Below are 15,445 nucleotides of genomic sequence, written 5' to 3' on the forward strand. Positions count from 1 at the left end.
CTTGATGATATTAAAGGTCTTTTCCAGCCTAGTTGATGCTGTGATTCTATTAATTTACTGCCAAATATCCTTCCAACCTAAGCATACACGTAGGAATCATCACAACTGCAGAAAGAGCGGATGGGACAATTCACAGAGCTGCTTGCTACTAGGATTTCATCATGAAGAAAAATAAAACCTGTCAGTCAACCGACTGCAAACAAACTCAGAAAATACGATGACAAGAAATGAGAGACCCCCGAAAGCACATTCACCTCAGGACACAAACTGCTGCAGATTTCTGTCTAGTTCACCAACATCCCATATAATTTTGATTCCAGCTGTAACGCTAAGATCTCATTAGCTCAATGTTTTGAACCTGCTGCTCTGGCACAGAATCATAGAACCATTAAAGTTGGAAAAGACATAAGATCATGTCCAACCATTAACAAAACACTGCCAAGTCCACCACTAAACCAGGTCCCTAAGTGCCACATCTACACACCTTTTAAATACCTTCAGGGATGGTGGCTCCACAACTTCTGGGCAGCCTGCTCCAAGGCTTGACAACCCTTTTGGTAAAGATATTTTTCCCAATATCCAATCTAAACCTCCCCTGGTACAACTTATTCTCTCGTCCTATCAATTGCTATATCAATTGCTACTTGGGAGAAGAGATCAACACCCACCTCGCTACAACCTCCTTTCAGGCAGTTGTAGAGAGCAGTAAGGTCCCCCCATATGACAGAATGTATGACAGAATTAACACAGCACCACTATGTTAACAGCATCTGAAGTAATTATTTCTAAGAAAAAGAGACTTCTACTAATGAGTCAACAGCAGTTCAATCTTCATGACTGAATTTAGGTAAACTGTTAATCGAAGTTCAAAACCTGGTGTTTGAAGCTATCACTTAAAAAGGTTTCTGTCTTGCACAAATATTTGCAAAGACTTCTGTGAATTCAACTAGTACAGTGTCTTCAGCTTTCCAGTCTTGTATTAAGGTACAGGCATTTGCCAAGAAATTAGCTCTATAGCCCTGCTTTCCGTTCTGCTTCTCTGACCTTCAACATTTCAGTAACCTTTGCTTTATATAACAACTCTTTCACACGCACAGATGCGAAAATAAATTACACTTTTATTACTGCACACTTAAATAAAAGGTATATTTTGAGCCAAGGCAAGTGATAATCTTAAACTCTCTTTTCAAATTGCCAGTAATACTAACAAAGATGGGGGGGCGGAGAGAGGAAAGTCAAGTAATCACAGTTAAGCCTTAAGACATCATTCGCGGTGTAAGTTAATACAGCAAGTGTTTAATTCTGGATTGGTTTCAACATACTCAATATTATCAGCTGGCAACCTCCTTGCCAGAAAATTATTAAGAGGTCATCCAAGTTTGAGACTATGTTCCAGTGCTGCACAGACACCAGCCTACAGGGAGAAGCCACAGAGCAAGTTACAGGATGCATAAGGAATTAACAGGATTATGCTGCACTTTAGCAATCATCATAGCAGCTTCAGAAGGTAGTGTTGGCAGCCTCTGAGGTAGCTGGAGCAAAAGAAGCACCTATATCATTTCAGGATTATAAAAGCACTAATTTGCTTAGGAAGAAAAAAAAGAATCCAAATAAAATTGGACTGTATTCCTTCTTAGAAATATTGCTAAGTATAGCATACCTTCACAAATAAAAATTAAAAAAAAGAAAGAAATTATGGTCTGATTTTGCTTTAAATAATGTATGTAAGCGTTAATACGCATTTTCGTTGAGTCATTTATGAACAGCTCTGGAAGGTAAAACAAGATTATTGAATCTTAATTAAAAATAAAAATCCAAATAAATTGCAGCAGCATAATCAATGCAAGTTACATTATTTAAATTAAGCAGAATTTAATTAAAAGCATTCACATGAAATTTATTCTCTTTGGATGCAAAGCTTTTCCAACTCAAACTGGTTTGTAACAATTCTATAAGCAGCAAAGCAGTCAATAAAACTTCACATTATTTTAAATAAGCCATAATGTGCTAGACACATCACTTTTAGGACTCAAAATACTGATTCTGTCACATACTAGAGTTTAGCAACAAAGCCAAAGGAAGAAAAATCCACTCTCCCAGCTGATTCTGTACAAATGTACTACACTACCATTCCCCTTTTGATTACAGCAACTCATGTTACACATAGTATCTGAATGGTTTATTGAACTTATCGCCTCTTTTCTCCTGCAAGACTAGCACTGGGAGAGCACACAGCAGAAGAGCTGTCTCACAGGAAATGTGAATCTGCCTACAAAAACAGATGCAGCACTTCTCGTCAAAGCTGAAGAGCCAAAAAGATGCAGGAGACCCACTGGTAGTTGTTTACACTAATATTCTGCCTGAAATTAAACAAAAACCTGCTTTGTTTTTAGAGATGATGTATTACGCTAGTAACTAGATGCTGTGCTCAGCACCTTCCAAAAGTCAGAAATAAATTTGTTTGCTTAGCTGTAGAAGCCCATAAAAATGGACTTATGCCAAAGTACCTTAAATAAATAAAAACTCATTTGTGCATTGCAAAATTAGCATTTAATTTATACAGGTCAAAAATGTTGTAAGAGCACATTTTCTGGTATTAACTCCCATATTCTACCCAGACAAAGACATGAAATTCAAGAGCATGACATATTTTCAAAGTTTTCTTCATCTGAAAACCCCTCTGAACGAATTCTAATTGTACACCAGCTAAAGCAAAGAACTCATAATTTTCAGTATCAGATTCAATAACTACAAGATTTATAACATGGAGGGGCAGTTTCTTTTAAGATGTGTGGCAGAGTAGGTCTGCAAGATGAAGCAACTAATAAAAAGTTTGTCAACGCTACAAATGGAAAGAGGGGAAAGCCCCTCTGCAATACTGCAGAGATGGTTTCAGCCACAGCCACAAGAGGACCATGCCAGATTTTACTCCTTTCTTGGCAGAAGGCCCTATAATAAGGAAGAAATAATGACGATCCTTCTATGATAGAAGGTTCAAAGCACCTGTCTTCTGAAGACAGGCTAAGAGAGTTGGGCTTATTCAGCCTGGAGAAGAGAAGGCTCCAGAGATACCTTAGAACAGCTTCCAGTTCCTAAAGGGGACCTATAGGAAACCTGTAGAGGGACTTTTTACAAGGGCACGTAGTGAAAGGACAAAGAGGAATGGCTTTAATAAGCTGACAGAGGGGAGATTTAGATTAGGTATTAGGAAGAAATTCTTTGCTATGAGGGAGTGATAAAGCCATCAGAAACTGATAAATATTATCAACGAGCTTGCATCTTTTTATTCTCAGAGACCCTGGTTTTGTTTTCCATATACAACTACTGCTTTATTAAGGCATCAGCAATCACATTTTATTTAATTATGCAGAATACAGACCTCTACTAACAAGATGGAGGGTGGCTTGACTGACAAACTAGTTCCTCTTTTCTTACCAAACTCAGTGAGAACTTGAATTTAAATGTGCCTGCTACAGCTTTAAAGACCTCAAGAATTTTCCTCTCCAGCTCTGTAAACAAAAACAACACAGGCAGATTTTAAAGGTACAACCACCTCAAATTCTCATTGTACTTTCTCCACTGAAAAAATGTCCAATGTACAGTACAATGTTGTTATACTGAAGACCAGTCTAAAACTTAACCATATTATTCTTTTCCATATTTTTCCAACTAAATCCTTCAAATATTTGCACCAATTAATTTATTTCACTTTTAAGACGCTACTTCTTTTTGTTCGGAGTATTCAACAACACTTGAGACCATTCCTAGGCAGGAGATTAAATTCATCACGCAGGCAGGTACTTCTTTGATATTAGCTCTTTTTGCACACAAGTGAAAAATATTAATCCCTGTAGTCAACCGTAATCAAATTACAAAAAGCACAAAAATTATCTTTCTATCTCAGTCTCTTAAAGCCGTCAGTTTTCTAAAGGGCCGCACTTTAAAAGCCTCAGCAACCTATGTTCATTTTTATTTCACTGTTCCTTCTATCTCCATTTCACAAGTCTTCCTGCATATTTTCCACAAACATTTCTGTTTTGGCTAGCAGAATGTCTGAAGTTGAGTTGGAGATAATTACTATGTTATAGACTTATTATGTTAGTCATACCAAGTAGCATAATACTGTCTTAGAAGCAGCTCCTCTATAGGGGATTTTGAGGGTTTCTTGATGGCATCTTTCCCATTTTTGAGTATATTTTTACAGTCTCTCTCTTCATTCATTGGAAACAGAAAAACAAAGCAAAATTACAGTATCTGAACTACATTTCTCTATGTATATCACAGATTTATCCCCACAGCATCAAAACACTCAGACCTCTGTCTTCTTTACACACTGTGATTGTTCTCAACATTTGAAAAGGCCACCAAAACACAGGACCTACTGACCTGCATTAAGGTATTCAGAAGAGCTGAAATAATTTGATTGGAATGGGCTGGCAAATCCAGACATAAGCACAGTGACATCAATAGATTAAGTTTTTATTTTTCATTCAGATTTTAGCTGAGCATTTCAAACTGGACTGCCCCGTAGAAGCAGATACTGTAACTCCATAAAGCGATACATCTTTTTATATACATATACGTAGATATATATTAGCAACAAACTTCAGGTGAAAAATATTCCCTCAGGATCTCAAGCATGTCACGTGGCAAAAGTAAAAGCCAGGTGATTTTACTGTTAAGATCTAGAAGTTAGCGATTGATCTGATGAGGTCAAGTCTAAATTAGCTACAGAGAACAAAGTCTTCACTGAATTTATTTGGTTATATTGGTATTAAGAAAATAATTAAATAACTTACTTCACTCTAAGAACATACACAAGGTCTTGCAATGAACCATACAGCAGTGCACTTTATCTACAACATCAATACACCTTTTTCTTCATTGTTAATACTGTAAGGACGCTATGAGGTGACTATATATATCCTCAGAGAAAGATGACACCTTCAAGGTGATTGATTCTACCTTTTCTGACAACAGCTTGAAAGTGGTTAATCCTTCAGGCAGAAGGATAAACCTTAAAAACTGAATACAAACGCACTAGCACCAAGGACTTAATTCAACTTGTTTTGCTATAAAACATTTCAGCAAATTATTTCAACATATACCTCAATAACCTCCTTTTTGTAAACCATACCAGTGTGTTTTCTTGTTGGTTTTATCTAAAACCAAAGCAGGACAAGTTATACAGTTCACTTAAGATCCTTTTCAAGAATTTTAAACCTCAAGACTTTTTAAATACTAGCAAACAAGCAAGACCTAATCACTCAAGTGATTAACAAGCAGAGTGTGGACACTAAATCTGCAGCTAAGGCATCCTATATGTTCAGCTCCTTTTTCACATATCTGGTAGCTACACAACTCACATGTACTAAAAGTAGCACCTACACTTTATTTATCCTGGTATAGTTACCTCAGGATGTGGGCATACCATTTAATCTTCTTTATTCAAACAAGCATTCTGTACTGCTCCTACTAAGTCAAGGATTTTGAATTGTTAATATATTGTTTATATATGTTTCATTTATAGTGGTTTTTGTTTAAAATTAATAAATAGGCCATGTGTGTTTCAATTCTATCAACATTTATTCTTCATTTTCACATAATATTCCACACAGTCTCAGAAAAACAGAGAGAAAACTCCAAGTACTTGTTTATCTCCACAGTATGCTTGGCCTGAGCCAAAATAGTGATTCCAGTACCAACTGTAGGAGTGATTCACCTCCAGTAGGGGTGAACCCTGTAGAAGGTCCCAGTAGAAGATACATAGGTTAACTCAGTGAAAATCATCTTGCAAAACTTTACATGCAGAAGGAGGAAAGAGATGGGGGTAGGGAACAAGAACATCTGAGTTTCAGACAACATCAGAGAACAACAGAAACTGCAAGGAAGAAATATCAGCACAATAATTTCCAGTATCCTAAGACCATACTTCCTTCTGATGGCACCAAATTACATGAAATCCATGTAACAGCAGCATTTCTCACTCTTTCAATACTAGTGCTAATGGAGTACATTACAATATCTAGGAATAGAATCACCTCCTATAGATATGATGATATGAAATTTCTAATGGTTTGAACTCAAGGTTCAATGGTTGCAAAACAATTAATAATAATAGTGACAACAACAGTAAAGTTGGGGGAGAGCTTGGTTTATGAGAAGGAAGGTTGAGGGTGGTGGTTTTAAGGGAACAGAGCCCTAATACTAATAAGTCAGATTTTTTCATATTGCATGAGGTTGCCTCCCAGTGTCAAAATACAAAGTTATTCTGGTAAGGCTGGAGAATTGACTTCCTCTTAGAGTAGGAGAATGAGTTAAGTTTTTTAAGACTAGTTTTACTTATGAAAATGGTATATGTAAGAGAATACAACGACAGATGGCTCACTTCAACTGCCCAGACGTGCACTGACACCTGAACCACTTTCTGGCATCTGTGACATTTGCCTGAGCCAGAAACACCCATGCATAACCTTTGTCACATGTACTGTAGCATCACATAGAAAAAGAAGTTAGGCTAGGTACAGATGGAAAAGATTCCTGAGAATCCACACTGACCTTCAGAACCACAGATTACTCAAGATAACAACAGTACTTGCACACAGAGTAGCACAGACTGTGAAAACATAAAAGCACAATCATATGACTTTTTGGATTATGAAAACTTACAATCAGTTGCACTGTACTGGTTGGGAAATGGGAAGGCACAGAAAAAACAATAGAACATAATCATCTTTTGCATTTACAGGCAAAAACATTCTGATTATCGCTATTCCTTTCTAATCCCAAAACTTTAAAAGTTCCAAATTCAAGATGCCACAGTGCTAGAAGTCCACAACCTATTGCCCACTAGGAGACTGACAATCTGCTACTATTCTCAAGAAATGCTGAGTTTGGGGTGTAAAAACCAAGCATGAGCAGTAGATGATAGCAGTAGTAACATCGGCAAAAATAAAAGCTAAGGAACAGATCAAGATTAAAGAAATAAACATAAAGAAAAAATAAAAGCTAACATTCCATGACAACTACAGAGATGAGAGTGGCAGTTGATTATGAAGTGAAATGTCAACATGCAGAATGCAAAGGATTTTCTTTGAAGTGGTGTATTAATACCAGGACCACAAATGGAAAGCATGTCTGGTTCTGGATCTTTGTAAGATGCCATCAGCAGCCAAGTCAACGATATAAGGTAACTAATATTTAGGTGACTAACTAATTAGACTAACTAATATAGGTGACTAACTAATATTTTCAGCAAGTAAAAACATTACTTTGTACATCCTGAATGAAGCTGCTATCATGGCAGACTGGTATCAAATTTTATCAACATGTGGTGTTTAGAAAAAAAAAAATACTAATAGCAATACAAACAGATGTTTTCTTGACAGCAGTACCCACTTCAAACCAGTAAATTAAGCTGATACAAGAATCACTCATGAGCTTATGCACACAGCTATTTCTGACATTCAGTAGTAAAACACTGCTGCAGGAGTAGCAAGTTACTTTTCAAGTCTAGGCCTTTAAATCAGTCACCCACATTTAAAAAACTAAATAATAATGATGGTACAAGTGAGTTTTAAACCAACAAATAATATTGTATTGTACAAAAACAACATAATCCTCCTTGGAAAAATTATTACTTCAATAAATTCTGAGAGATAGAAAAGTGCTTTTGTGTGGTAAGTATAATTTCTTTTCTGACAAAATTATTTAAGTGATACATACTGTCTCTAAATATACATTTTGTAATAAAATATATTGTTTGGATAGCATAAGCTGGACATGGCTATCCTCAAGACAATGACTCTTCTTTTACCCAAAAGAATCAGGATACTAAATAATTTTTCTTCCCTTTGAAACAGTCATAACTGCTTGAGGCTGCTGCAGCACAAAAACAAAATATCTTCACAAAGGTCTCAAAACAGTCAAGCTGAAAATCTAAGCCAAAGTTTCATTTAACAGCCTGTCAGTTTTTTGATGTGAAGCTAATGAATGCAGTGGCAAACAAATCCATCAAACCTAACATCAAAACAACTGCACTTCATCCCACCAAAGGAAAAAATACAACCTGCAGGCCAGCACTTTGATCTAACCTATCCACAGAAAATATGTCGCTAAGCAGCTACCACTGCAAAACGCATGAGTAATTACCAACTTAATTTTATGAAAGAGAGCAATAATACTTAAGTAGCTCAAGTTTCACAGAGAAAAGGCCGGTAGACTTCTCGGGTTCTATGTCTTAGCTAAACAACAAAAAAGCTTTCCAACATCTGAAAACAAATCACGTCCTAAAAGAAGCTGCAATACAAAAGAATCATTATAATGACTAGTAAAATCACCTAGTGTGACTCTATCCCTGATAGAAGGCAGTAAAATTTACATACATTTATACTGAGTGAAAGTCACCAACTGGTGCCACAAAACAGTGTGAGCAATGACAGCAGTAGTCAAAAATGCCAGTGCTTTCTCTGAAAGCTGTTGGAAGTGTAGGTATCCATTTTGGCAAGGAGTGACGGAGAGTTGTGAGAGAACCTGACACAAGGATCTGGAAAAGTAATGGACAGGGACATTTGGGGATTTAAACAGTAAAAAGATGAAAATGGGACAACAGAAACTAAAATAACCACCACTGCATAGAGAATTAGAGAGCCCTGATCAAACCTGCTCACATAACCAATCTCCTCTACATTTCCTACACAGGACCTCTACCTCAACCCAGTTCTCTGTTCTGTGAACTACTTCTCCTATCAACCTTAGATGGGAATATGCAGTCCAGAAACTCCACATAAGGTGAAAAGATGTGGGGTTTGGGGGAATTCCCTGTAATTAGGAATTGATCTGCCAACATGTAAGTTTTGCAAACATATGCAAACCAGCAGCAAGGAAAAAGGAGGAATTCTAAGAGAGAAGAGGGAAAAAAAGAAAAACCAAAAAACTAAAAAAAAAAAAAAAACCAAAAAAACATGCCTTTACACAATGACACAAACATTTATTAAAAAGCCAAATGCTTTCAATTCTCAGTATCAATTTGAGTGCATAAAGTTCCTATCTATCAAAGCTAAAATTTGGACAGGTGAAAATCATGACAGAACACCGGTTTTGACACCTGTAAAGTGAGAGATCTTGCACCGATACCCTTGTATGAGGGCAACATTTGCACTCTTTAGAAATAACAATTACAACAGACAAAAAAATAAAATTAATAAACATAGATGATCCACAGATTTGCTGCTGGGGCACAGAGCATCCTGTCCTGCAGCTAATGAACATAGGAATACAAGATTATTCTCAAACTAGAGAAGTGTCTTTTATTCAATTGCTTCAGAAGGATTTTTATTTCATTCGCCATAAAAGAATTATGTGCAAATATTTCTATTCACAATTCTGAGAACTGAACATCACTCTTTATTCACAAGTTACCTCCACAACACAAATCGAAGTAGATACTTACTACACGTACAAGTTACTTACCACTGGCTCATCTGCTTTACCAAATAACAAAGTCCACTGGAGTAAGGAAATTCAAAACACACGTCATGAAGCTACACATTTCCAGCCTACTCAAGTAAGTGTAGGCTCCATTAGGAAAAATGACGAAGCCTGAAGAAATATCCTATCTGCCCCTATTTTGTGCTTCTTTTTTTTTTCCAAAAAAAAAAAAAAATTAATAGCATTCAACTAATTTAAGTTACAACTTTATGATGATTATCTAGTGTGAGGTGTCCCTGCCCATGGCACAGGGGCTGGAACTTGATCTTAGGGTCCTTTCCAACCCTAACTACCCAATGACTCTATGACCTTACCTAAAGTTCAGAGTACCTCTCATCCTCACAGAATATAACAAAACTAAACTAATCATGAGCTGAGCACTACCTACCTCTGATTCGTTAAGTCCTCCCATTATTGAGTATCAGCACTTCACCAGCATTCCTGTTCACGACATCCATTTGTCAGTTATCTTCAGCAGAACATGACTAGTTTGTTCCTTTCACCAGCATCTTCCTGTGTGGTCTTGCCAGTTTCAAAAGACAGCAAAATCCACACAGGAATCTACTGTTCCTCTTCTGGAGTAGAGCGATTTTTAGTACATCTGCTATTTCTCCATTTCTGGCTTTTTGGGATGTTTTGGGGTTGGTTTAGGAGTTTGTTTCTTTTTTAAATCTACTTTTTATTTCTCCTTAATTCTGTCCAAAAGTGAGAACACAGCTCAAAGCAGCAGGTAAGTTGTCACAAAGAGCACACTGGAGGTATCATCTGGTATTACTTCTCATACGTCATCCCAGAAAGGAAGTGTTACGTAAGCTCTATGGAACAAGCTGGAGATACATCTCCACTCCCACTGTTCAATTACTACAGGTAGTTAGGACACACATAGTGAAATCAAGATCGTAAGTTTAACATTTTTAAAGGCAGAAAATAGTTTCTTTAATTTGCACCCACAGTCTCTGCTTAACCAAAGTTTCCAATAGTATCTCTGAGTCAACATTTGCAATCAATTAGACAGAATCTTTAACAGAATCTCATTTCATGAAGGAAAACGGTATCATCACACAGCCTAAATGTTTACTACAACTTTAATGGAAATCTTTGCTGGATTTTTTTTTTCCTAAAGTTAATGAAGATTGAATATTGACTGTACTTCAGGATATTTTCTTCTTCTAAGGCACAAATCCAGCAATTAGAAACTATTCTTTAAAAAAAAAAAAAAAAAACAAAAAACGTGTTCCTGTAGGAAGACAATCAATCAGTCATCGGTATACCATATTCTCTAAGGAGAATACAGCAACAAACCTAGATATTGCTGTATGATGCTGACACAGGCAATTTCTGCAGTACAATACAGAGGAACTAGGGAATTCAAAATAACTTTTTCAATTCTTGTACACACCACATAAAGAAATAAAAGACGAGTCAAGCACAACATCAGTACTCTGACAAATGGGAATGCAAACCTGTGATGGTTTGGTTTGTGGGTTTTTTTATGCGAAACTACCAAAGCTGAGGAAAAAAACCTGCTAAAATATCAGCATTCTTTGAGCAGAGACCTCTTACCTTTTTATTTCATACTTTCAGGAAGTTTCCTGAGGTTATGATAAAACTATCTCCATAGCTATCCTCATGCTCTTCTAGAGTTACACTATAATTAAGAAACTGCATCAAATTTGCAGTAATTCCATAACTTGTGTGCCCTGTCAAAGTGTCATATAATTGCAATTTAACAACAGATAGCCATAATCCTTTCTCTTTGACATGTTTACCCTATTAATACACCATAAAAAAGTATTATGAAGAATTATTTCATCACCTTCCCATTACTTCTTTGCTTACATATTTCTTAATTTAAAAAAAAAATGAAAAAAATCCTACTGTTAGCACTCCATAGCATATTCTTCTTCACTTGAGAAGAAAAATAAACTTATATTCTCATTCTTGCAGTAGTAAGTAATTAAAAAATAAGCAAGAATCATTAAGCACTCTGAACATTTGCCAAAGAAATTGGAGTTCACATTTGATGGTAGTATCTAAGATTTCACTATAGAGGAAGACTAGTCACTATTACTTCACATGCCATTTCGAAATTTTCTAAAGTTTAAATTCAGCGGCAGACACCAAAGATCTACTTTAATTTCTTTTGCTATTTATGCACAACTATGCTTTTATGTGCAATAACCACAGAGCACAGAATTCAGCATCCTAAGATGAAAGTTTTAACCACACGTTAAAGAATTTTGACTAAATAAAACAGTATTTAGAGCGCAAATGCCAAGACCTCTTAGCTAAAAATCCAGAATTTCAGAAGGACCTTTGAAGTGGTGTAAAGGAATAAAATGTCATTAGCTTTAAAAAAATAACTTCTGACTCCACTGAGTTTAAATGTGACATAAAGTCTACCGTGTAATACAATAACTGAGAGCCACACTGGAGGCATAAAAAATTTAATAGTTTGCACTGGGGCCAAATGGTAGACCATATTTTTTAAATATTAGAAATACGAAGCTTGTACACTGAAAGAATGTAGCTGTAGGCACTACTATGCGTTTTGCTACATCTGAAGATAAAGCTTGCCACTCTTAAATTTCAGCTAAATCAATTAGCAGAGTTGCAGGAGAGTCATACCTTCCAATAGCCATACTCAGTGTTACTTGCCGCAATTAATGCATGTGTGTCTGTACTTATACCCCTATCAATTTTATTTTATGGTACTACCTATAGAAATTCAAAACTGTAAAATACATAGGGCATTTTTTAATTAAATTTACAGTCAACACCTTATCTGTTGACTATTAAAACACAATTTTCCCATTAAAGGTAAAGACCAACGTGAACATGTTAGATGCATACTTATGTTTCCAGTACTTTCAGCACTGTCAGTGTATGCATACAGAAGCAGATGACTCCTTCTCTTTTAAGCATATTCAACCTCACAATAATAATCAGAAATGCGTTGAATCATAAATTTCCATTATTTAAGAACTTTCTCATGGTCTTCCTATCCCAAGCTCTTAATAAGAGCACATTATTATCACTTGTTAAACCCGCACATCTAATTTTGCGTTTTATTCCACGACATCTTATTCCTAATATATTAAGCAAATCACTACTGAAACGGGTTTCTTTCTTTCAGTAACAAAAAAGTCCATGCAAAGAATGTCTCTGACTTTAACATTCTGGGAAGCATACTAACCAAAACTTATATGAGCTGTAACACTGAGAAAAATCACAAAATACTGAAAAACAATAACAAACTTGTGCTGAAAATATGGCACACTTTCTTGATTTATGTATGTACTCACATGATGTATATAAAAAGGAGCAAAAAAAAGCATGCCACATAACAAAATTTTAATCTAGGTTTAAAAGCTGAAGTCAGTTATTTTCACATATGCTAACTTCAGTATATGCAGTTTCAACCTAAAAATATCCATAAATAGATATGGGTTTCAAGAACAATATATACATTGCACTGGAAACAAAACTCACTAGTGAGAGGAATACACATTTCAATGGCAATATAAAGCATTACCTGATCTAAAAGTTCTCCCTTTCATCAGCTTTGATAGACTGTCACAAAGAAATACCCATAGGAAAGATTCCCTTGTGCGTCAATTTTCTGCAATATGACTTACCAATTTTGCTGCTTTTCCATAATCAATCCATCTGAAGGTGGCAAAGTTTGTTGACTCTGCACAGTTGAAACCATGGTTAAATCCTGCATGGTATCCATACGGGAAAGTGATCATAAATTCTCCTGCCTCTTGTGTAACCTATAACGCAAAACAAACAAAAAATCCTCCAGTTGAACCACATTACAAAATCATTTCTGTTCCTAAAGCAATGAAAACTATATTTGCCTTTGCAATTACCTAGAAAGATTTTTTTCATGCAGCTGCAATGTAATGCAAGAAGGAATAGTATATTTGAGACAAGTACTGGTGTTACTTTACAAATTTAAAAATACTGTCAAAAAGCTAATCTTGGAACACAGGTTCACTAGTAATAAAACCCAAAAGTACAGCAAACTAGAAAAAAGAGCGCAAAGAATATACCAATCTTCCCCACTGGGAGGAAGCAGAGACAGTCTGGACCAAAATGCACAATTATCATACCTAAATACTAGTATGAATTAATTTCTGACGAAATTCCATTCACCACCCTGAAGGTGTTTCACTTGGAAAGACTGCAGAGAGACCCTTCTCTCCCATACTCACCCATTCAAAAACTATGATTTGAAGACCTGTGACGGCAGGCCTGATTTGCCTTTTGAATTACTTACTACTGATGATCAAGCATAAAGTAAAAGAAGCTCTAAGTTTATGAGCCTTAGCAGTTAAAGAGAACAATGTTGTCTGTTCCAAAGGAACATACTGGATACATTTGGATCCTCACGGGTAGGATCATTAAATCATTTTTGATAGGAAAGGAAAAAGAATTAATAGCAATTGCCCTGCACAAATTCTTCACCATTACAGCTCTGGCGGTGTGCTCACACACTAAAACTGGACTCTGGGGAGGTGGATGGCAATACAGTAGCCAAGAGCTGTCCTGCACAGTAATCAAGACATCCACTGGTACACAAATACGCCTAAGTCCATCATGTTACTCCATAAACAGCAGACAGCTCAAGGCCCATTGAGGTCTCCTGCAACACCACAGGCTGCATGCCAGGTTCTCCCTTGAGTAGGGACACCTCTCAAGGTTACTCCTTGAGGCTGAGGTACCCTGTACATGAATTAGGAATAAGCGCACTGAAACTGTAACCTTAGGTAAGTGACGTAAAAGACTGATGGAGCACATTTGACACAAGCCATTGATTAAATCTGGGACTAAGTCTGCATCCAGCTGCACCTAAACTTCCCTCGGAGAAGGAGTTAAGAATATAAAGGAGTCCTGTCTGAACTTCATGAACCAGTGGGAGGGTCTCCCTGACAGTTTTGTCTGACCCTGTCCTCTCTGCTGTACTCAAGTACACCCTGTCATCAAATCTTATTAGATTTGACGTCACTGTCACATTTACCACTTAACTTTGTAAAATCACTGTTGCTTCTCCCTTGCAAATGAAGTGCATCCTTTTCCACAACAGCTACTGACACCAAGGGGAACTGTCCATTGCAAATGCCATGCAGAATGTCTCACCGTAAAGCCATCAGACATCACTTACATGAAAAGAAATTTTAATCTGCCCCTGCCCTTCCGTCCTCTCTCTTTAAAGCACAATTTAAGAGAGCAGAAGGACTATAGTACTATAGATAACGAGAATTCCAAAATACGTAAGGGACAAGCGGCCCAAAGGAGATCTCAAAGAGGCAAAGCTTGACTACAGTTAAGCTCTAATACCGCTTCAGAGAATGAGCAAAAGTAGTTCCAAAAGACTGCTCTGTTCTTTACAAGTACAGTGAAAAAAGTAAACAAAAGAGAAGCGTGCCAAAGCCACAAGAAATCACAGAAAGTAGAAAAACCTTAAAAAAATACCACCTCACACACAAACAAGGAAGCACTGGCCAGGATATTTTGTTCCAAGAAAGAAATCTCATCTTCCTATACCTGAATGAACTACTGCTCCTCTGGACACGAAGAAAACAACATGGCACTTCTTGTCAGTCACTAATACCACCACACCCCCACACCCTGCCTCAGATGACCCTCAGAGACCACCACCACAATTCTGTGCGCATGCGGGGAACTTTCTGGAAAATGATGTAATGTATGTATGCCCAGGGACTATATAAGGATGACTTGAGTAGCAACACAGAGACACACGTTAGGAGGAGCTACCCCTGTGTCCCCCGGCTCCGCAATAAAGGATACCTGCTTGTCAGCTTGAAAAAACTTTGTTGGCAAGTTTGTTCCTGGAGTTTTCTCCGAATCAACACAAAACACACATCAGAGAGCAGGCCCAGTAAAAACCCATTTAAATGAAGCAAGTATCTGAGCAATGACTGATGAC

At 36.8% G+C, this 15,445-nt stretch overlaps 1 protein-coding gene across 7 annotated transcripts in view; it reads right to left on the reverse strand.

Annotated features, from left to right (window-relative positions):
• KDM4C (lysine demethylase 4C) overlaps positions 1 to 15,445 on the reverse strand; it is a 261,790-nt gene that overhangs the window by 184,064 nt on the left and 62,281 nt on the right. For all 7 annotated transcript variants that reach the window (XM_065662339.1, XM_065662337.1, XM_065662336.1 and 4 more), the window contains one exon: positions 13,128 to 13,265. In XM_065662339.1, the coding sequence (XP_065518411.1) occupies positions 13,128 to 13,265 (138 nt within the window). The remainder of the gene's footprint in view (positions 1 to 13,127; positions 13,266 to 15,445) is intronic.

Source organism: Lathamus discolor, chromosome Z (assembly GCF_037157495.1).
Source record: "Lathamus discolor isolate bLatDis1 chromosome Z, bLatDis1.hap1, whole genome shotgun sequence".
Taxonomy (NCBI): domain Eukaryota; kingdom Metazoa; phylum Chordata; class Aves; order Psittaciformes; family Psittacidae; genus Lathamus; species Lathamus discolor.